This window comes from Vulpes lagopus, chromosome 18, assembly GCF_018345385.1.
Source record: "Vulpes lagopus strain Blue_001 chromosome 18, ASM1834538v1, whole genome shotgun sequence".
Taxonomy (NCBI): domain Eukaryota; kingdom Metazoa; phylum Chordata; class Mammalia; order Carnivora; family Canidae; genus Vulpes; species Vulpes lagopus.
This window is the reverse complement of record NC_054841.1, coordinates 47,185,716-47,207,802: the sequence shown is the minus strand read 5'-3', so window position 1 is coordinate 47,207,802 and position 22,087 is coordinate 47,185,716. Positions and strand designations below refer to the sequence as shown.

Here is a 22,087-nt window from a genome sequence, read left to right as displayed (position 1 = left end):
AATATGTGTTAATGACTATTTATGTTATTGGTAAGGCTTATAGTTGACAGTAGGCCATTAGCAGTAAAGCTTTGGGCAGTCAAAAGCTATATGCAAATTTTTGACTGGGGGAGGTGGTAGGGGGGTGGGGGGGTGAGGTGGGAGGGGTGGATCAAGATGTAGCACCCCTTGACCCTGCATTGTTCTAGCTAGGGTCAACTGTATACATTTTATACTTCTTTTGTTAAATTTATTCCTAAGTATTTTTTTATTCTTTTTGATACTATTGTAAATAGAATTGCCTTCTTGACTTCATTTTCAGTTTGTGCATTGTTACTGTTTGAGAATACAATTGATTTTTGTATATTGATGTTGTATCCTGCAATTGCTAAACAAATTTATTAGTTCTTAGAGTTTTTAAATATTTTCCTTAGGATTTTCCGTTTTTTGTTTTTTTTTTTTGTTTGTTAAATATTTTATTTATTTATTCTTGACAGACACAGAGAGAGAGAGAGAGAGGCAGAGACACAGGCAGAGGGAGAAGCAGGCTCCATGCAGGGAGCCTGACATGGAACTCAATCCCGTTGTCTCTAGGATCACACCCCAGGCTGAAGGTGGCACTAAACCGCTGGGCCACCAGGGCTGCTCCCCTTAGGATTTTCCATGTACAGACAAGATAATGTCATTAATGAATACAGATAATTTCATTTCTTTCTTTTTTTTTTTTTCTAATCTGGATGTCTTTCATTTCATTTCCAAGCTTAAGTGTTCTGGTGAGAATCTCCAGAACACTCGAATAGCAGTGGCAAGAGGGGGGATATCTTTGTCTTACTTCTGATCTTAGGGGGAAGGTTTCCAGTCTTTCACCCATAAGTATAATATCAGCTATGGGTTTTTTGTAGATGTAACATATTTTCTTTTATAAAACAATGAGCCAATAAAGGACTATCAATTTTTTTCCTTGCTTCTGAAATAAAGCCTGCATGAGAGCCAAAATTTAGTAGAATATTTGCTCTGCCATAGTGCCATAGTGCTGTTTGTTGAAAAACATTTGCTTATCAGGGATTTGTTTTCCATGCTTAGATTAATATGAATTAATCTGAATTAATTCTGAATAGCCACAGACACTTAATTTTTATGTCTGCATTTTAGAATTGTTGTGGCTTATAAATTTACCTTTATAATTTCTTTCTTCCTAATATCGAAATGATTATAATTAAAACCAAGGTTAAAAATAATATTGATGTATTTATTAGTCAAGTACTAATAATGAAGAGAACACTCTTCATTATTATTCTATCTATCTCTATCATTCGTCTTAAGATTTCCTTTCCCTTCTAGATTCTGACTGTGGTTTTGAAAACCATTACCTTGGAAACAGTTGCTGTGAAACACTACCCTTTGAATCTAAGAAGGGGCCACTCATGTGCCCCCACCAATGGCTTCCTTGAGGTGACGTTATCTGTGTAGACCAGCACCATCTAATAGAAATTTTCCTAATGATCACATGTTCTCTCTTCGTACTGTCCAATCTGGTGGACATTAGACCACTGTGCACTTGACATGTGGCTAGTGAGACTAAGGAAATGAATTTTAAACTTTAATTTTAATGTTTAAGTTTAAATGATCATAAGTGAATAGTGCCCATCATATTGAACAGTGTATGCAGCTTTCATCCCCCCATTCTCACATGCTTCCAACAGCAATTTCCATCCGAGGGGCCTGGAACTTTTTTCACCAACAACAATTAGTAGTCAATCATTTTTCTTCACTGTCTCAATGTCCTTAGTACCTGGAATCATGCATTCTGATAGGTGGCTTTTCAACAAGTGCTATGTTGGAATCAGACAGTTCTTTTCAATCTTTTAAGAAAAAAGCTGCCTCCCACACTTGAAAAAATCTTTGACTGACGTATGTCTGGGGCAGCACATTTCCCTGGGGCCCCCTTTTGCATCCAGACTACTCTTTGTTTCTTTCTTTACAACATTCACCAGTGGTAACAGCTGTATTTGTTGAAGAGCTGCTATGTTACAAGAAAGGAGAACAGTCCCTGTATGTAAATTTCCTAATTTCCATAACAACCCTATATATTAGATATCATATCTCCAATCTGGGGGGAGAAAATCAGAGATTTAAGTAACTTAACCAAACTCTAGCAACTGGTAATTGGCAAAATCAGGGCTTTCATGTACTGTATATTCTAATTCTCTCATCCTACGTGAGCTGGAGATTCTTAGTTTCGCCACTGACTAGCTGCCTGGCCTTGGGACATCATTTATTCTCCCTGACCTTCAGTTTCCAAACCTGGAAAATGAGGAATGAACAACGGATGCCTCCAGGGCAGATGGGGAGTTAGCCTGAGGCTTTATGAGAGCCCTCTAGGGGTGCAGGGCTTGCCTCCAGGGCTGTCTTCAATTCCTTCCCTATTCCTACTCGCCTGTGAACTTATTTTTTCCTTGCTTTTTTTTAATTGTTATTAGTAAAAATGCTCAGCTGAACAGAATCTCATCCAACAGATATTTAGTGAGTCTCTGCTGTGATCAGGAACCATGCTGAGTGTTGAACACAATCATCAGCTGAATTCAAATTCTAGAAACCTGAGTATATCCTTTTCTAGCTAACATTTGTTGAGAGTTCACTATAGTTCAGCCCTTCTAAATGCTTTACATATATAACTCACACAATCCTCATAATAACACTTTGTTAGCAGTGACTGTTAGGATTCCCCACCACACAGTTGAGGAAACTGAGGCACAGAGAGGCCGAGCTACTTGCCAGATGTGACACAACTTATAAATGATGGAGCTGGAATTCTGATCCAGTCAAGCTGGCTGCAAAGCCCCCACTCCTAACCGTAAGGCTCTAAGGCCCCCCCCATCCTTGTGTTTGCAGGTTAACAGGAGGAAGTCATCCTGGAACCAGGGCAGAAAGGAGCACTTTCAAGAGGTCCTCAAACAACTCCTTGAGTGTGGGACCCAGGAAATTTAACAAAAATCCCCTACCCCTGGACAAGCAGAGCAGGACTGATTCCATTTTGTGCTACACCCGCCACCTCCCCTATGACCCCCACACGACCTGCTTATTGCTTAAGGCGCTGCCCACCCTAGTCAAGCCGCTGGGCACACCCTAATCGGAAATCGGCTCCTAACAATGTAACCCTGCTTTGTGCCTGCCCAAACTGCCGCGATTCTGACCACAGTAACAGGCCAGCTCAAGTGGATACTATAGGGTAAGATGTAATTCAATCGGCCACCTGCGTGTGGACCGACATGACTGTGCAACTTTCTGCGTATCCCATGGGCCACTGGCCCCTATAAAGCTGCTACGCCTCTTAGTCTCGGGGTCCAAGTCCCTGCTCCGCTGTGTCGGGTGCACTTGAACCCAAGCCCGAGCTTGTAAATAAACCCTCGTGTGTTTGCATCGGTGTCGGCTCCTCGGTGGTTTCTCGGATTCGCAATCTTGGGCACAACATTGAGCACTGCCTGCAAACAAAACATGTAGGCTGGATGGGGATACAAAGATGTGTAAGAGTTACTCTCCACCCCCAGGAAACTAGATTGTAAGTCTAACAAAGAGCATGATTAAAAAGAACATGCTTACTTGTAAAGCAAGAAAGGTGTGGTAAGTGCTAAATTGCTGACAGTCCTATGAACTTCACAGAGAAATCAGTTCTGGTTTGGTTATTCAGAAACATTTGTGATGGAGAGCGTGTCATCTGTGCCTTAAAAGAAGGATGAGGTTTCAGTAGATGGAGAAGAGGCAAAGAAGAGAACTTTCCCAGTAGACCAAAAGACAGGAGTCATGGGATGCAGGTGAGACACAAGGAGGCTTTTCTCTGACAGTCAGCAGGGGCTCCTCTTGCTGGGACCTGCAGCATCTGTGGGAATAAGTGACTTAGACAAAGGGTGGGTTGTAAAGAGGCAAAGGCCATGGGCAGAACTGTGAAGACTGGCCACCCTCATGGGGCAAGAGGAGCAGAGGGGCCACCCCCCTGGCAGGTAGAGGAGAGGAGGAGCAGGAGGTCAGGTGTCTCAGAAGTTGTGGGAGGAAGAGAGCGGAAATAGCCAGGGATCGAGAGTGCAAACAACATAGAGACACCAAGAAAAAAAAAAAACAAACAGAAAATAAGTTTTTGGCTTCAGTATCTAGGAGATGATGGGTTGTTCTTCAAGGGGCCTGTTCCAAGGAAACAGCAAAATGGGCCTGGACTGGTGAGTACTCAGTGAAGGTGGGAGGGCCAGGGGCTAGCCATGGAGAGGGAGCTGCTAGCATCATCCCCATGGAAACAGAGGCAGTGGCCCACCCTTTAACCAGGAGGTGCAGAGAGGAAGGGTGGTAGTTGAAAATATGCAAAAAGGCATCAAAGTAATGGCTCAAGGGGACTCAAACAGGACACCCCACTAAAGATAGCCATGGCAAAAAGCGAACTAGCCTGGTGTGCAGCAAGCCTTTGAGGGCAGGCAGGCTTGAAAATCTTAGTAAAGTTTGAGCAAAGGGTGTAACTGGTTCTGTCCCCTCTCTTGTCTCAAGAATCCAGGCGATTGCTCAGTTTCTGAGATTTTTCAGGGGCGACCTGTGAGATGGCAAATGCCCAAGGGCTCCGCCCAAATGTGAAGGCCCCACTCCTAGGGCCAAGGGCACCTGAGGTAACCGGGATCCAGCCTCAGCCTCCTCCTTGGGCAGTCTGTGCATGTGAGTCAAGACCCCAGCTCAGCACAGGAAGCCAGTGGGATATCAGACCGGCGCCTGGAGACAACCTGTCTCTCCAAATCTGCTGGTCTTTTCTTCCTCTTCCGGGAGGTGCAGAGGCGTCCATTCCAGTGTGCCTGAGACATGAGTCTCTGCGCTGGGTTCCCTACCTAGCTTTCAGGAGGCCCTGCCATCCCCAGCTCTCAGGCTCTACCCTGGGATGTAGGGGAGTGTGGGGAAGGGCCACTGTCCCTCCTCCCTTTCGCTCTCTGCTTTCTGAGTGTCCACACCCCACACCTTGGGTCACTATCCGCCAGAACAATGGGGGGTGTGCAGGTGCTTGTCTTTCGCTTGTGTAGACGCCACACTGATCTGCCCTCTCACAGGTCTGGGCTCTGCGGGACCAAAGAGGCGGACGCCCAGCTAAGAATGGGTAGAAGCCACGAGGGGCTTTCCTGGAACCCAGTTTCCAGCCCCCTGCGGGGTCCCGGCATTCCCCACACCCATCACTCTTTTCAGCCCAAATTTAGAGGTCTCCAACTTTTAGGTCTTTGTTTAGAGTTCAACAGCGCCGCCCTCTGGCGCCAGGTTGTGGGTGACCACAGAGAAGAGGCACAGGGTTTTTTTTTTTTTTTTTTTTTTAAAGCAGTTTGTCAACGTTGTGCTGTGGGCCCACGCCCCACATTCTTGCTGAGTGAACACGCGGAAAAGGTCGCGAAAGTGACAGATTCCCATCTCCTGCTCGTGCGCTCCCCACCCCGTCGGGCCGCAGAACCGCCTGCTGCAGCGCGGGTGGCCGCGGGGCGCACTTGGCACCGCTCATCTCCAGGCGAGCAGGGTCCGCCCGCAGCCCGCAGCCCGCAGCCCGCAGCCCGCAGCCCGCAGCGCCGTCCCGCCGGCTCCCCGCGCCCCGTCTGGGCTGCGCGGTGCACCGCCCCGGGGGGAGCCGGGCTGAGGCAGAAGCCCAGCAACGCGCTCCCCGTCCGGCACTCGCCGGCCGCTGCTTCTGCCGGTGGCAGGAGCCTGCAGCCCCGACGGCGTCCTCCGACTCCCCCCGGGGGGTGGTTCGCGCCTCGCGCCGGTTCTTCCCCGAGTCCTGGGGCCCAGCGCGCGTCTCCGCCCCGGCGCCTCGCCTCGGAGCGGGTCCGGTCCCCTCCCGCCGCTGCGTCCTTAGGGAAGTCCACGCCCTTGGCGGCTCCTCCCGAAATCCCCGTCCGCGTCGGCACCGCCCCCGGGCACCCCCAGCCCCCCTGTCCCGCCGCCCGTCCCCCGCCCGCCCCGACCCCGGCGGTGACTGTACCTCTGCGGGACAGAGAAAGGGGCTCGCGGCGGCCGGGCCGGCGCACCCACCCGCGGGGGACCCGGGCGCGGGGGCGGGCACAGGGCGCCGCGGCACCGGCCGTCCGAGAACGCGGCGTCAGCCCTTCCCACCAGGCGCGTCCTTCCTCTTCCCGGACGTCCCGCCGGGAGCGCCGCGCTCCTATAAAGCGGTCCCGGGCCGCCGGCTGCCAGAGGCGGCCTCGCCGGGGCTGCGCGCGGCGGCGGGAGCGTGTGCGCCGGGACCCCCGCGCCCCCCGCCCAGGCCGGGCCCTCGCCCCCGCGGCGCCTGCGCTGTCCCCGCGCCCGCCCGCGGCGTGCCCGGCAGCATGGTCCGCGCCCTGCCCCGCGCCCTGCCCCGCGCCCTGCCCCGCGCCCTGCCCCGCGCCCTGCTCCGCGTCCTGCTCCTCGGCGCGCTGGCCCCCGCCGGCCTGGCGCTCCCCGCGCCCGCGCAGCCCCAGCCCCGCAGCAGCCAGTGCGTGGAGCACGACTGCTTCCAGCTGTTCCGGGGCCCCGCGACCTTTCTCGCCGCCAGCCGGACCTGCGAGGGGCTGGGGGGCCACCTGATGACCGTGCGCTCCTCCGTGGCGGCGGATGTCATCTCCCTGCTGCTGAGCGGCGACAGCGGCGACAGCGGCGACGGCCCCCGCCTGTGGATCGGCCTGCGGCTGCCGCGCGGCTGCAGCGACCCGGGGCAGGGCGGGCCCTTGCGCGGCTTCCAGTGGGTCACGGGCGACAACCGCACCAGCTACAGCCGGTGGGCGCGGGCCCACGACGGCGCGGCCGGCCCTCCGTGCGGCCCCCTGTGCGTCGCGGTCTCGGACGCCGCGGCCGCAGCCCCGGGCGAGCCGGCCTGGGAGGAGCAGCGCTGCGCGGCGGAGGCCGACGGCTTCCTCTGCGAGTTCCACTTCGCGGCCTCCTGCAGGCCCCTGCTCGTGGACGCCCGCGCGCCCCGAGGCGTGTCGGTCACCTACAGCACCCCGTTCGGGGCGCGCGGCGCGGACTTCCAGGCGCTGCCGGCCGGCAGCTCCGCCGCGGTGGCGCCCCTCGGGCTGCAGCTGGCGTGCGCGGCGCCGCGCGGGGAGGCCGAGGCGCGCTGGGGCCGGGCCGCGCCGGGCGCGTGGGACTGCGGCGTGGAGAACGGCGGCTGCGAGCGCGCGTGCGGCGGGGGCGCCGGGGCGCCGCGCTGCCTCTGCCCGGCCGACACCTACCTGCAGGCCGACGGGCGCTCCTGCGCCACGTTCGCGGAGCACTCGTGCCACAAGCTGTGCGAGCATTTCTGCATCCCCAACGCCAGCGCGCCGGGCTCCTACTCGTGCATGTGCGAGACGGGGTACCAGCTGGCTGCCGACCAGCACCGCTGTGAGGACGTGGACGACTGCACCCAGGTGCCCAGTCTGTGCCCACAGCTCTGCGTCAACACGCGGGGCGCCTTCGAATGCCATTGCCACCCCGGCTACGAGCTGGTGGACAACGAGTGCGTGGAGCCCGCGGACCCGTGCTTCGGGAGTAAGTGCGAGTACCAGTGCCAGCCCGTGAGCCAGACCGACTACCGCTGCATCTGCGCCGAGGGCTTCGCACCTGTCCCGCACGACCCTCACAGGTGCCAGATGTTCTGCAACCAGACCGCGTGCCCGGCGGACTGCGACCCCAACAGCCCAACCTCCTGCCAGTGCCCGGAAGGCTACATCCTGGATGACGGCTTCATGTGCACGGACATCGACGAGTGCGAAAACGGAGAGTGCCCCGAGGCCTGCCGCAACCTCCCAGGCACCTATGAGTGCATCTGCGGGCCTGACTCGCCCTTAGCAGGCCAGGTGGCCACGGACTGTGGCCGCATCGCCGGTGACCCTGACGCTGACGGCGACAGCGGCTCTGGGGAGCCCCCAGTCACCCCGACTCCCGGCGTCACGCCCAGCCCCTCACCTGTAGGGCCCGTGCATTCTGGAGTGCTCATTGGCATCTCCATCGCCAGCCTGTCTCTGGTGGTGGCGCTTTTGGCACTCCTGTGCCACCTGCGGAAGAAGCAAGGCGCCCCCAGGGCCGAGCTGGAGTACAAGTGCGGTGCCCCAGCCAAGGAGGTGGTGCTGCAGCACGTGCGGACTGAGCAGATGCCTCAGAAACTCTAAGAGGCCTCTTCCCTGCCCCTGGCTGTAGCTGGGTCTTTCCCTCCCTCCTATGCCTCTCCCCCTCCCCCAGCCTTGCTCCCTGGCCACCTACTCGGGAGCACTTTAGCTGGTATTGGAACTGGAGAAGATCCTGCCCCACTTCTTTTGCTGATTCCACACTTGGCTGGGGAGTGGGGGTTGGAAGGAATAAGCTCCCCAGAAACTTCCAGGACATCATCATCAGACAGCTGGGCAGAGATGGCAATTTGTAACGAAGTCACAGACTACGGAGTGTCCCATGCCCTCCCCCAGAGGCACATGACGGGTGAGCCTCCTTGGCTGGCAAGCTTTGGGTCAGACTTATGATCCTGTGAACTAGTGAGTGTAATCAAGGTGTGGATAATGACCAAGTATTTATTTTTTAAGTATTTAGGATGGCTGCTTTTCCCTTTGCTTTGTTTGCTTTGTTTCCCCTACTGTTTGACTCCAGTCCCCACTTTGTATCCCTCCCTCCCTCCCTCCCTCCCTCACTTCCCCCTTCCCTATCTGTATATTTATCTATTTCCACTCTTTGGGGGACAGTTAAGCCCCCTATGGTGGCTTTCCCAGCACTCTCTCGCATTGCTGAAGCCCAGACCCCTTCTTTATTCCTCCCATTTCTCCCGTTGCTGGGACTCAGCCAGCCTGCCTGGAGTTTCCCTCCCTGGCCACAGTCCTTCTGCTCTTCCACGTGTGCCTTTGCAAAACTCCTGTGTGAAACAGAATCCAAAACACTACTATCAGGCTGGTTGGGAATTTATGTGCTCTTGAACCAGATTTGCTAGTTTATCCTGAAATTTCAGGCTTTCAGGGTAATATCACTTTAATAAGAGTTAAGATGTGAGAGGCATTCATTGAACTAATGTTGCATTATAGAAATTCAACCCAAGGAGTTTCTTATTTTTATTTTTTAGACAACGAGTCTGGGTTTTATTGTCGTTTTCATTTGAACTGAAAGATCCGTATTGTTGTTAAGTTTCTTATGTTTCTTTTTCCCATTATTATAATTGTTGTTATTACTGGCTATCTTGGACAATGTTGAAAATGTTCTCATGATTGCTCTAGATTAAGACAGGGATGAAGCACCTCCCAGGAAATGGTTTAAGAAAGTTCTGAGCTGCACAATTCATGCCAGTTACCATTTTGAGTCTTATTCTTCTTATAATGTGTGCTCCGAAACAAAGCCAGTTCTGCTGGGTTTGGGGGGATTTGGGAACTTGGGGATGGAGCCTGGCACATGCTCAATTCAGGCTTCACCTTGATCAAGCCTTTGAGAATTTCTCCCACTTCTGAGTGACCTTTTAACCCTGGCCACTTAGAACACGGTCCCTGGACAAGAAGTGGGAGCTGCCCCTGGCAGCTGGTTAACATGCAGAAAGTTGGGCTGCATGAAAATCTATATTTCAACAAGATCTGCAGGGGTCTGCCCAGTCTAGCTGGAGAAGAACTGTTTTGGACAGCTTCCAACTTTCTGGAATACATTACATAGGGATCAGTAATAAGCAGAAGGCCAAGTCAGGGCCTGTATTCTCAAGAAACTGAGGAATTTTTGATGTATATAGCTTCGCTCTCTGATAGAGGTACACCTTGGGGGGTTGTTGGCTCAAAGGGTTGTTGGCTCAATGAAGCTAGGAAGGGATCATGCTTCACTGTATGGGGAAGATGTATCATACGGGTGTATCTTTTATAAAACAAAGGTTTTCCTCTATTTTGTAAACTCAGCACATTTGTACATAGTTATTTATTTATTGGAGACAAACTAGAACACAGGCAAAACTCTTGCTTATGACGTCACATGTAGGAAATAAACAAATAACAGAGTGCTCTTGGGCCTTTGTCTGTTTACTACGCACTTTCCCCAACCCCCTCATTTATGTCATTAAACAGGGCTCACAAACAATGCAAATGCCAGGAGACACCTTGAAAGGCTGCTCCACACCCCATGGCTAGCTGTATCTGCTCACAGGCACCATCTCTCACTTTCAAAGATCTTTCCAGAGGAGATTATTTTCACTGTAGAAGGACTTCATGTTATGTCTGTATGCACAAATATTTATGTTTTCTTCTGTAACCATAACAACTTCATACATAGGACTTGTGTCTATGTGTTTTGAAACACACTATAGGATTATTTGTTGGGATGAGTTAAAGAAACAGTTCTTCTTGGGGGCATCTCTCGAGTCCCAGCTGTGTGTCCTTCCTGTGAATGGTTTGGCTTTATCTGCCCTCTGAGATATCTAAACATGATAGTCACGAGGGGTCTCAGTCTGTGGCTCAAATTCAAACAATCATTTCCACATACCAAGGTCTCATGCAGTATTAAATCATTTTAATCTCTGTTGGAGATTAGAGATATCACCTTTATAAGACACACATTTCCTCAGCTCCTTTTCCTCAGATGGTGGCACTGGCCAAATTTTATATTCAGTGGTCTGAAAATCTTCACACAGCACAAGTCAGAGGACAATTGAGTCTGATCAAATATTCAGATATTTTCATACATCCGGACAATGCTGAATTGCTCAGCTTGAATCTGCATAGTTACTTTTGCAAAGATGCAGTTGGAGATTTCCACATCCACCCTGGATGTGGCTGACAGCTTTGGGGTGTGTGGGGGCGTGGCTCCTCTGCACAGCGCCCTCCCTGAGATAACAGATTGAGCAATGTTGCCTTTAGGAGTATGGCACCATGACAGACAGCCTAAGTCAGTAGTAGGTACGTGTGAAGGAAAAACTTGATGTGTGCCGGCAAAGCAGGTACATGTGAATTGTGCTAGGGGTCCTGAGGAGAGAGATTTGTCCTTACTACTGGACTTCATTTTTCAAAAGGGTCTGCTTCTAAGTAGGTAGCAAACGGACTTACTACAGCTCACTGCTCTAGGAGGGAGATTTTCTCAAAACACACTTTTAGGATAGAGTCAAAAACCCTTTCTGGGGCATCTTGGAGCCCAGGGCACTGGGGGAGGGGCCCAGTCCCTCCCCTTCCTCCTCATTCCCTGTCCCATGGGAGATTAGTATCTCTGCTTATAGGGCTCATCAGAACTTGAAACTCTCAAAACAACTGGGAAACCACAGCCCCACTCTGAGAAAGATGCTGGGATCATATAAACAAATCAGTCAGCTATATGAACTGTCCTCCAGCATTTAGAATCAGAGTAAACCTTATGAAACAAGGGCTGTGGGTCAATTGTATAGTCTTGCTTTCTGTTCACATTATTGTATATCCAGGTCTGAGGAAGAATTCCAAATCTAAGTGGTGTTTGACCATATTTGCTGATGACATTCTGCAGCCTGCAGGGCCTGGGGAAGAAGACCAAGGTCATACTTCTGGAGAAGTCAGAATTTGATTTTATGAGTTAAATGGTACCTGTCCCCTCCTCATATCTAGCCCCTTTTGTTGGACTAGTTTGTCAAATATTTACTGAGCACGTATCCTGTGCCTAGTTTGGTGACAGGCATGCTAACATAGCCCTACCTTGAGAAGTTTACACTCTGGTGGGGAAGACAGATATAAAACAAATAATTGCCCCCAAACTGTATTTAATACATGGGAGACACCCCTCTACTCAGAAACAGGGACAGCTGCCACCTTGCGTCTGAGGGAAGGTGGTATGTGCCCCAAAGAGCAGGGGCTTTGAGAACTATCCATCAGGAAAATACATGAAAAAAAAAAAAAAAAAAAAAAGGAAAATACATGAATGTTTGCTCATCTTTCTCTTTCTCTGTTGGGAGAAAGAAGAACCTAAGCTCCTAGGGACTGAAGTGGTGTTTGATCACTGATTAGCATGAGTGATCTATGGGCCTGGAAAGTTCTGTCCATTAGGACCATAAGTGCCGGGAAGAGCAGATTAAGCCCAGGAGGTGGGCAGTGCATTTTATTTTAACTTTTTTTTTTTAAGAAAAAAAATCACAGTATAATTGGCATACATTAAAATTCACCTTTTTGGGTGACCAAGTCTGTAAGTCCTGAAGAGTGCACACATTCCTGGAACTACCACCATCATCAACGTATAGAACATCCTCGTCTCACCAGAAAGGCCACCCAGGCCACCGCACTTCCCTGCCTTTGGAGTTGTCTGTACACCCCACATGAGGCCTCTTTCCTGCCTGACCTTGCTAGCCCTCCCCGCTCAGATTCTCTCCACACCAAGGATCCTGTGTTTTCATGTTTGAATCATAAAGATGAGCTTTCCTAAGCTTTGACCAGACTAACAGGCTGGCTCTCTTAACCTTCGGCAGAAGGTTTTGGGGAAGCCTGGCTCCTGTGTCTCTCAGGGCTCTGCTCATTTGCCCCATGTTCTGGACTCGAGCAGCCACAATTCCCGGTAGTGCATCAGGAGTGTGCAAGGAACAGAAAGGCAAGGTGACCAATCCCATGCCACACAATCCCGAGGGTGCGGTTTTAGAGAGCAGTAGGAAGGAAGGTGTGTGCAAAGGGAAATGATGGTGCTGCATGCTCACATCCCCGGGGGCCAGACCCCTGCCCTGCGTCCCGTTTCTGAGGCTCCTCCATATGCCAGGTGGACGGGCCAGGTGGCAGAAGAGCCCCAGGTTCTGACCCAGGGGCCTTCAGGCCGTCTTGTGTTAAATGGGGGTTAATTATCATTTCCCTGTCTTTAAGGAAAACCAAGGTTACAAAGGACATATAAAAACACATTTGTATCACAGTCAAGACTCTGTGGGGGGCCCCGGGGTCATGTGAAACACATCCCCTGACCTTTTTAGGCATTTCTTTATAGAATAACACAGGCCACGCCTGGCTCTTCCTTTCGTTTTTAGAACATGTGCCTGGGCTCAGCACTATCTCTTTTTGTTTTGAGAGAGTCCTTCTCCCATTTTTTTTGTTTTTGTTTTTTGGTCAGCAGGTTCAGATAGAGGCAAACAACTGATTTCCTCTCACAAGAGAAATGAAATATTTTTTTGACATCAGATTCTAACAGAATCAAAATAATTCTCAGCTTGTTTTGAAAGTGTGATTACAAAAGACAAAAGAAGCCTGGGGACATATTAATTCAAAGTCACACCCACTGGAGACAGGGTAGCAAATCTCCCAAGGCTTTTAGGATCCAGTGAAAAACACCAACATCCCAAACTGGGGTCTGTGATGATATAATGCCCCCCAGGGCCACAGGCTAGACAGTTTTTTGACTTTCTGTCTGAAATATTTAGTCTTTTTTTTTTTTTTTTAATGGAGCATATCATGACCGATACTATCCTGAGTATTCTCTTCCACAAATTGGACGTGGCAACTTCTCTCTGTTGTCTTCTGGAATCTTCCTTCTGGCTTCACACTGATACTGGCCCCAGCTGCTTACTCATGGGTTTCTGGGCTCCATCAGGGCCTTCCTTCAAGCCACCCAGTGAGGGAGAGGGCCTTTGCCACAGTATCCCGAATCCTCCCCTCTTCTTTCTGCCCCTTGACTCAAGTCCTTCTAATTCCTTGACAACAGGGGCCCCCACCTCCCACAGACTCTGGAGATCTTACACACCATCACCCCTGTCATGGGGACACACGTTGTTAAATTTGTCTTGAAATGGTGAATGACACCAAAAGTGCCACTTTCAGTAATTCTTTGCCAGAAGGTGATTATGGTCTTTCTTCAAACATTTTGGCTGTTCTTCCAAAGGTAGGACTTGAGAGATCCAGCAGTAACCCCAGGAGAATGGAAAGTCCTAGAAGGGCACAGAGCAAGTCCTGGCTTCTCTGTTCCATTTGTCTGAACGTCCAGCGCTTGGGACAGGGCCGCAGGAAACACAGGGTTGCAGGCCTGGGTTCAATGGAAATGGTGTGTCTGCCGGGTCCTGGAGTGTATCCAGTCTGCAAAGCTCCGGAGGGAGTGTGAACCCTGGTTTGGAGGGGCAGCTCTGCTCTCTCTCTCCGGAGCTCAGAGTCAAAGCCTAGGAGATCACTGAGAAGTTGGCAACTCGTCCAGGGATATACTCAAGCCTCTGTTTTTTGAGTGAGGGATTTGTGGAGCCCAGGGTGGTTCTTTTCAGATCTGGGAGGTTAAAAGGGCAGTGTTTCCTGAGTAAATGGGTTGGAATCCCTGTCTAGGTAAAGGAGCTCAGGAAGCGGTATGAGTGGATGGCTTCCCTCAATTTAGGGAGCACACTGCACCCCGTCTGGTCCCCTTGTGTCCTCCATGTGACTGGCAGCCTGCCCTCTCAGGGGATGGGTCCAGGTCAGCATGAGGGAAAAGTGACAAAAACCATCCCCATCTTGACAGGGGTGGCAGGCAGTTGAACCACTGTAAATTGGATACGTTTGTCAGCACTGAGCACCTAGAAGGAGTGAATTATGCCATATTTACATATTTACATATTATATATGTCAATAAAAAATAGATTAAAAAGAAATCATAGCCTCCACAGAGTGGCTACAGAAATCCTGACCAGGGATCCCTGGGTGGCGCAGCGGTTTGGCGCCTGCCTTTGGCCCAGGGCGCGATCCTGGAGACCCGGGATCGAATCCCACATCAGGCTCCCGGCGCATGGAGCCTGCTTCTCCCTCTGCCTGTGTCTCTGCCTCTCTCTCTTTCTCTCTGTATGACTATCATAAATAAATAAAATTAAAAAAAATTATATAAAAAAAAAAAAAAGATTAAAAAAAAAAAAAAAAAAAGAAATCCTGACCAAACACACACACACACACACACACGCACACACACACATACACACACACACACAAAACAAAAACAAAACTAAAACCTAAAAACCCAAACAAACAAAACCCAACAAAAACAGGCCTATTCCTGGTATCGGCCTTGTTCTCTTCTTCCTCTGGGCCAATGCCCTGCACACTTGCGGGTGGTAGGCACTCTGGTTCTTGCCTTCCCCCAGGGCCCACGCAGCTTTCCTGCAGTCACACTGGGCTGGTAAGTGGGTGCCCTGATCCTGGCCTGTGTGTCCCCGAGTCTGTTCTCCCCAGGCCACCACACATCTGCTCTGTGCCAGCACTGACCTCGGGCACCCCATGACATCAGTGGATACCCACGGTGTCTTTCCATAATAGAAAGCCTTAGTTTTCATTTTAACCAAGTCAGTACTTCCATTCTGGGTAACACAGTTAATGATCTTGGATTTTATTTGTATTTTTTTAGCTCACTCTCATTTTCAAGAGTGCCCCTCCTGGTTAGACACTAGGCCATTCATATAATTGGAAGCTCTGCCTTCCTGTTGAAAAAAGTTGATGAATGTTGAAATGGAAAGAATATATTCCTCCTGCCAACCTCCTGCTGAAAAATGGAGGCATGAGGGCCCCAACTTTATAAGGACTCAAGAGCCCTTGATGGGGTGCTTTACTCAGTAGACCTGACCGTCACATTAAGGCCTGTCACTGCTGTTCTATGGCAGGGTCATAGATCCCTAAGGGAACTTATGAGGTTTCCTAAAGCCTCTTACTGACTGGACATCATCCTCCTCTGTTTTAGCCACCTTGGGCATCTTCACTGCTTACCGTCACAGGTCCTTTTTACATGCTGTCCCCTCTGCCTTGAGTCCTTGGTATGTTCCATCCTACCATCTTCTTCTAGCTAATTCCCACTCATCCTTCGGAGGAGTCATCTCCAGCAAACTTTCCTGGGAAACCTGCCCTAACGACCATGCTAGTTTCTTTTAGTACATATCTTACAGAAACCAGAGTCCCCTCCTGGGTTCTAATTTCAGCTCAAAATTGTACTCTCATTTTGCAGTTCTCATATTTTGCCATGAACATCCAAGGCTTCGTGAGGACAGGGTTACTGTCCTCAGAGGCTCCCCCACTACCCCTTGTACCTTGGAGCTGCCCAAAGCAGTGCTCAGTGTGCTGTCTGCATGCACATCTACCTGCACACTCCTCCATGGAGCAGAGCTTCCCGGTGTGGTGCTGACTGACGGGGTGCAACAGAGGACAGAGCCTTAGGGTTCTGACATTTGTGCTTAAGGAATCTGAGGCATTTCTATCACCTACTTAGGGTAGGGGCGGTGAGAGATAGGAATGTTTCAAGAGCCGCAGCCTGTCAGAGAACCTTAAAACCCAGGTTTATGAGCATTTGCTCAGTCACTGCCCAAGCTTGCACGTCCAGTTTCTCAGCATCACAGGCAGAATGTTGGGTTTTTTTCTCCTTTGGTATCAGCCTTTGGCACCTAAGGAGTGCTAGAGGTGATGTTTTTAATGAAAATGAAGCCAAGAATTTAAAGATGAAACTATTATACATCTTTGCTCAGTAACACAGCACTGACAGATTGGGTAAGAATTCTGATGAACGCCTGTCTTATGTTCGAATACCATCTTCTGACCACCCAGAAAAAAAACAACTGTCTTGTCCCTGAACAGCAAGTAAAAGACAACTTTATAAGGCAAAGCAAGTTCACTGATTAAAGGGGTGCCTAGAGGCTGTTTCTACCCAGGGGGGAAAATGTTCTCATTTACATTCTCATTTGAAGCCAAAAGCAGTTTTGGCAGCAGAACAGGGCTCAGGTCAGAGGGTGCCTGCGTGGCCGACCCTCTGGCAGGTGAAATGCGTGAGTGCTCCGGGGACCCCAGAGGCCTCCAGCCCGGTGTCAGCTCATTGCAATCTTGCTGCTCAGGAACCAGAGGATTTTATGCAACCAGCTGTTATAGAGGCCTCGGGGGTGATGCTAACCAAAGCCTACAGCTCTCCGGATGGGCTTTAAATGTTCCCGGGACTATGCTGCCCTGGGTGCCCAACTTTAACCCCCAAGAAGCACAAGGTCTCTGCAGCTGAGGAAGACACTGGTCAGCAGCACACTCTCCACCCCCAACCCCCTCCGCTGCATGATTTATGACTCCCAGGTCGGGGGCAGTGTTCACTCATTTTTAACGAGGGATAGAGAGAGTACTCAGCATAAAAGAATGCTGTCTTTCACCCTCCCACCACCTCGGTTAGCGTGCCTCTCCCATGCTTTTGAGAAGGCGGTTTACAGCTGAGAACTCAAAACCCATACCCTGCGTTTGTGCATATTTCACATGAGAAACTGAGGCTCAGAGAAATAACATCACTGCTCTCTGGGACAGCTGCTGGAAGGCCCCTGCCTCTCAGGGACTTTACCATTTGTAGCCTAAGGCTGCCTCTGCTTCAACCTTCACCAACTAGTTTACAACGTTGCATTTTTAAACACTCAGCCCAGCATGTGAGTGTGGCCAAGACTCCTGGTGGGTGCCCCATCTTCCCCATCAAGGAGTTTGCCTGCTGTGGATCACTGCTGAAGACTGAAGAGAAGGACCCCAACCCCACCCAAGCGAGGGGCGAAGGCCCAGCAGCCCATGCCTATTTCAGATCATTTCCAGAGCCACAAGCCCCTCACCGTGTGGCTCTCAGCCTGGCTTGCCCTTGAAACTCAAGTCAACCACATTTACCATGTGGCCACCTGCTGCATGCTGCCAGACACTGGGGAACAAAGAAAGATTGCCAAGAAATTACAGTTGTACAAGTCCAATGGACCCCAGCGCTGACTTCCTCCTGATGCCCAAGCAACTCTAGTGGGTACAACAGGTTTGGGATGGTCCATGTCCATGTGTTTATTGTACGTGTGTGGGTGCATTCGTGCATATGTGTTTGTGAGTTCAAGGGGTTCTGTGCCTTAGTTTGGAACTTCCAGCCCACAGCCATGTCTTCAGGATGTAGTACAGACTGGCTACTCATTTTCTCTGCCAGCAGACGTAGACCACTCCAGTGTGCAGACCCTAAAGACCTGCATCTCTACTTTGCCCACCCAGCCCTATGAGACACACATGGATTGACACTGATTGCCGCCTACAGATCATGCTGCTGGCTGGCCATCTAGAGAGTAAGGATCCAATGGTGATAGGCCCAAACACAGTTTGCGTAAGGCTGTTTTGTTTTTGCTCTCATTCAGTAGGAAAGAAGCTGGAATCTCTGGCCACATGGAAGAGAGCATAAAGTTAGACCTCTGTCACAGTGTGCTGGTACTAGAAGACCTCTTGATTTTAGAGGCAGAACTCTGAGGACCCTGGGTTCAGTTTCCTGCCTGGATCATACCACATTTTTATCTAGGACCAGAGGTCAGCTCCTCTTCTGCCTGTTTCCCATACACCAGGCACCTGCTCATATCAGGTAAAACTCTGATTATGGCCCAAATGCTTCGGGGAAGAGCCGTGTTCTTCTTTCTCGATCTCATATAGGAGCTCCTGCCCATGGTGGGAGTAGAGTGTCCCCCTGGGCCTTACCCTGCCCTCCTGGCTCTGCCTCAATCTTATTTAGCCTCCTAGAACCGCACCCATATGCTCATCTTGGGATACCTGCTGGCTGCCCCAAAAGGCTCAAGTCAGGCCAGGTCTGCTAGGCTGGTAAGTCCAGTGCTTCCCTGGAAGCCCTCCTACCGGGAAGCTATGAACCCTGGGGGGCTGACGCCTCTGAATAGCAAAGGGGCTTTCTCTTCAACTGTACTCCCCTTCCTCCCCTCCCATGTTCCTCTCTTCATCTGGATAGGATCAGCCAAACCCAGAAGGGTCTTTTGCTGTGCTAAGCCAGGTGGAGTCTCACACATAGCTGCTCACGCATGTTTAATAGCATGTTTTCATTCCAGAGCCCCACATAAGCATTGCAAGCATTTCTTCATAGAAAACAGGATTAAAGCTCCTCATAAGCTGACTTTTTCCTTTGGGAAAAGCTAATTCATCCTTGGGTTAACATCAGGCAAAAAGTTAGAGCCATTTACTGTATTCAGCCTACGTGTGTTTATTATCTACATCTGGCTGCTGTTTTACTGAATTGTGATTTTTTTTTTTTTTAATAAGTGGGTGATAGAGCTGCCTCCTCTATCCAAAATCTGGGCTGATTTCCATCTGTGTTCTCTGGTCTCCGTTTCCCTCCCTCTGGCTCCCCTCCCACTTAGCACTGTAGTATAAACTGCCAACTTAATGAGGTCTCATGCTCCCACGCCAAAGGGTCAAGGCAAAAAACAAAAACAAAAACAAGCAAACAAAAAAACACATCATAGGAGCTAAGTGAGATTTATCCTTTCTGCTTTTTAATTACTGATCTGGTTTTGCACCTCATAACAAATTCCACATTACGACTCTCCAAACCTTTTCTACTCACAGGAAGCCTGCTGCTAGCCCAAGACAACTGGAATGGCATTTCTGAGTGCCAGCAGCCATTGGGCTTGGGGGGCGGAGGGGGATGACAGAGCTGGTGCCCCCGACTGTCCTGCCTAAATTTCAGTTACAGAAGAGCCCAGGAGCGGAAGCAAAGGGAGTGTGCTTGGAAGCATCTTCCTTCCTCCCTTCTCTTTCCAAACACGTGATGTCCCCACCACAGTCAGAGTCTGCAGCAGACAGCAAGGGCACTGGCTGCCTCCACCCTCCCGACAGTCCTCCCCCGGGGCGGAAATTCTGTAACATATCACATGCAGAGGGCCATTCCTCCCTGGCATCCCTCTGCTTACTACCCCTCGGAAAATAGAGGTCCATGGATGATTAACATCACAGATCAGTCCTCAGAGGAGTCCTACCCCCTTGAAAGTGTCTTCCTGAAAACCAGAGTCCTGGGGGTGGGAGACAGCAAAGGAGCTTTTTTTTCTTTAAAGATTTTATTTATTTATTTATTCATAGAGACAGAGAGAGAGGCAGAGACACAGGCAGAGGGAGAAGCAGGCTCCATGCAGAGAACCTGAGTGGGACTCGAACCAGGGTCTCCAGGATCAGGCCCAGGGCTGCAGGCGGCGCTAAACCGCTGCGCCACCGGGGCTGCCCCAAAGAGCTTTGATGATCTCGGGGTTGGCACACAGACTGCTGGAGAAAGGTGGCTGTGGCGGGCACAGGTGGTGGCTCTTCGGTGAACATCCAAGACAGCAGTCTGCGGGGTTGTAAGGGTTCACAGATTCCCCTGGAGGTGCCCAGGCTGGGGTGGAGGTGAACGGGCTCTTCAGAAGCAGTGGTCCTGCTGAGGGGTAACCGCTTGTGGCTGGGTTCCGGTTGCAGGGGCTCCTGCTGGCGGGGGGGGGGGGGGGCACATCCATCTTGCCCCAGCCCTGCTCTTGGGAGCAGTGGCGCAATAGTCCAGGGGCTCTTCCTCAGCACCCGCGGCATCCAGGAGGCAGCAGTGCAGGCACAGCACCCGCTGGAGCGACGGGCGGGAGTTGTCGGAGAGGAAGCCTCTCATCCCGGAGAGGATGAGGCTGGCGCAGCTGTTGGCGTAGCTGAGGATGAGGCACACGTGGTGGGCTGAGGCATCGAGGCTGGTCACTAACAGGCTGCGCAGCTGCACCACGTGGAAGGGCACCCAGCAGAGCCCAAAGGCGGCTACGACCGTCAGCACCCGCCGCGTGATCTACCCGCATCTTGGCCTCGATGCGCAGGGAGCACAGGCCAGTGGCCAGCACGGGCAGCAGGAAGCCCAGCAGGACGGGTGGAGCACGAGGCCGGCCGACCAGGTTGCAGGCCACGGCCTGGCCGCCGCGAGCTGGCTTGGTGTCTGCGAAGACGGCGAGGGGCTGGGTGGCCAGCAGGGACGCCAGCCGCACGCCCAGGCCGGTCAGCTTGGCCAAGCGGGGCCTCGGAGGGCGGTGGCGCTCAGACCGGAGGTTGCTGACCGTGCGGAGGCCGCGGCGCCGAGCACCCCGCCCCCACGGGCCCGTGGCGCAGGGCGGCCGGCGGGGCCACGAAGAGCTGGTCCGCGACCGCCGGGTTGAGCGCCTGCAGGTTGGTGCGGCGGAAGATCACGAAGATGCCCAGGGCGTTGCCCAGCGGGCGCAGGAGGGCGCAGGTGCACCGGCTGCTGAGGATGCCCGCGGGCCGCCGCCTCCTTCTCCCGGCCGGGCGCAGCTGGCGTTGGCCGCTGGGGACCGGGCAGTCTCCAGCTCCTCCTCAGCCCTGGGGGGCGGCGTCACGGGGGCGCTCATGCCTGGGGGGGGGGGCGGGGGGGCTCCGGCCCAGAGGCGCGCGCCCCTTCCAGCTCCACCTGAAGAGCGGGCAGCGAGCCCCACGGGGAGCCACGCACCCTCTGCACCCCGGTCCCGCGCCAGCGCGCCGGTCCTGTCTGCCCATCTCCGCGCCCCCGCCGGGTCCCCAGCCCCGCCCGGGGCCGCCCTGGCCCCCGCCTGGCCTCCCGCCTGTGTAGCATCTCAGGTCTGCTCCGCGGCCCTGCCCTTGCGGCCTCAGGGCCCCTTGAGCTCTCTCCAGGCTCGGGGTGACAGGGGACGCACCTGGGCGTTGACATCCTCCCCCGTCCACCCACCCCCTGCCCCTGTGGTCATCAGGAAGGCCTGCAGGGTCTGTCCCATCTCAACTCACACCACCGAGGTGGGACCTGAAGCTCCCGTAGGCCTCCCGGGGAGTCCCGGTCACTCCCTCCCTGCACTCCAGGCAAACCCGGGAACCTTCTTAGGGAGAATGTGGGGCTGGGGGTGGGGGTGGAGGGTGGGGTGGGGGTGGAGGTAGAGGGGGCCCCAAGGAAGGAAGTGCGCACGTGGAGGCAGGTGCCACAAAAAGACCAGCCTCTGTCAGGGACTCGTTGCGCTGGGCCTTATACACAGGCAGATGCCCCAAAACCTGTGGGGAACCCGCTGTCTTCTGAAGCTAGCTCCACTGTGGTTTCTGAATTGTGCCTGGGGAAGGGTCAGGAAAGGTCAATGTGCAGGCTGGATTTCCTCCTCCCTGCAAACTCCAGAAAGTGCCACTTGACACCCAGTGCCCTCCCCTATGAATTAGTATAGCTTTCGTTGTCAGATGTGTCGGTATCTATTGACAGTGTTTTTTTTTTTAATATATATAGATTTATTTATTTACTTATTCATGATAGACACACACACACAGAGAGAGAGAGAGAGAGAGAGAGAGAGAGAGAAAGAGAGGCAGAGACATAGGCAGAGGGAGAAGGACGCTCCATGCTGGGAGCCCAACTCAGGACTCAATCCCGGGACTCCAGGATTGAGCCCTGGGCCACAGGCAGGTGCTAAACCACTGAGCCACCCAGGGATCCCCTTGACAGTGTT

At 52.1% G+C, this 22,087-nt stretch overlaps 2 protein-coding genes across 2 annotated transcripts; one reads left to right on the top strand and one right to left on the bottom strand.

Moving 5' to 3' along the window:
• The first annotated feature begins 4,989 nt into the window (after positions 1–4,989).
• On the top strand, positions 4,990–9,955 carry THBD (thrombomodulin). Its single transcript, XM_041732406.1, has 2 exons — positions 4,990–5,101; positions 5,380–9,955. The coding sequence occupies exons 1-2, from the start codon at positions 4,990–4,992 to the stop codon at positions 8,112–8,114; spliced, it is 2,847 nt and encodes a 948-aa protein (XP_041588340.1). The 3' UTR covers positions 8,115–9,955.
• A 7,931-nt stretch (positions 9,956–17,886) lies between these two features.
• SSTR4 (somatostatin receptor 4) lies at positions 17,887–20,995 on the bottom strand. The gene is given in 5 exon segments (XM_041732405.1): positions 17,887–17,913; positions 19,881–20,102; positions 20,104–20,425; positions 20,427–20,789; positions 20,856–20,995. Coding segments are annotated over 5 exon segments (1,074 nt in total).
• Between the last annotated feature and the right edge of the window lie 1,092 nt (positions 20,996–22,087).

Coding starts and splice junctions, on each gene's coding strand:
- THBD (XM_041732406.1), top strand. CDS start 4,990: ATGGGGGGTGTGCAGGTGCTTGTCTTTCGCTTGTGTAGACGCCACACT. Junction 5,102..5,379: donor GGACGCCCAGCTAAGAATGG/GTAGAAGCCACG, acceptor CACGCGGAAAAG/GTCGCGAAAGTGACAGATTC.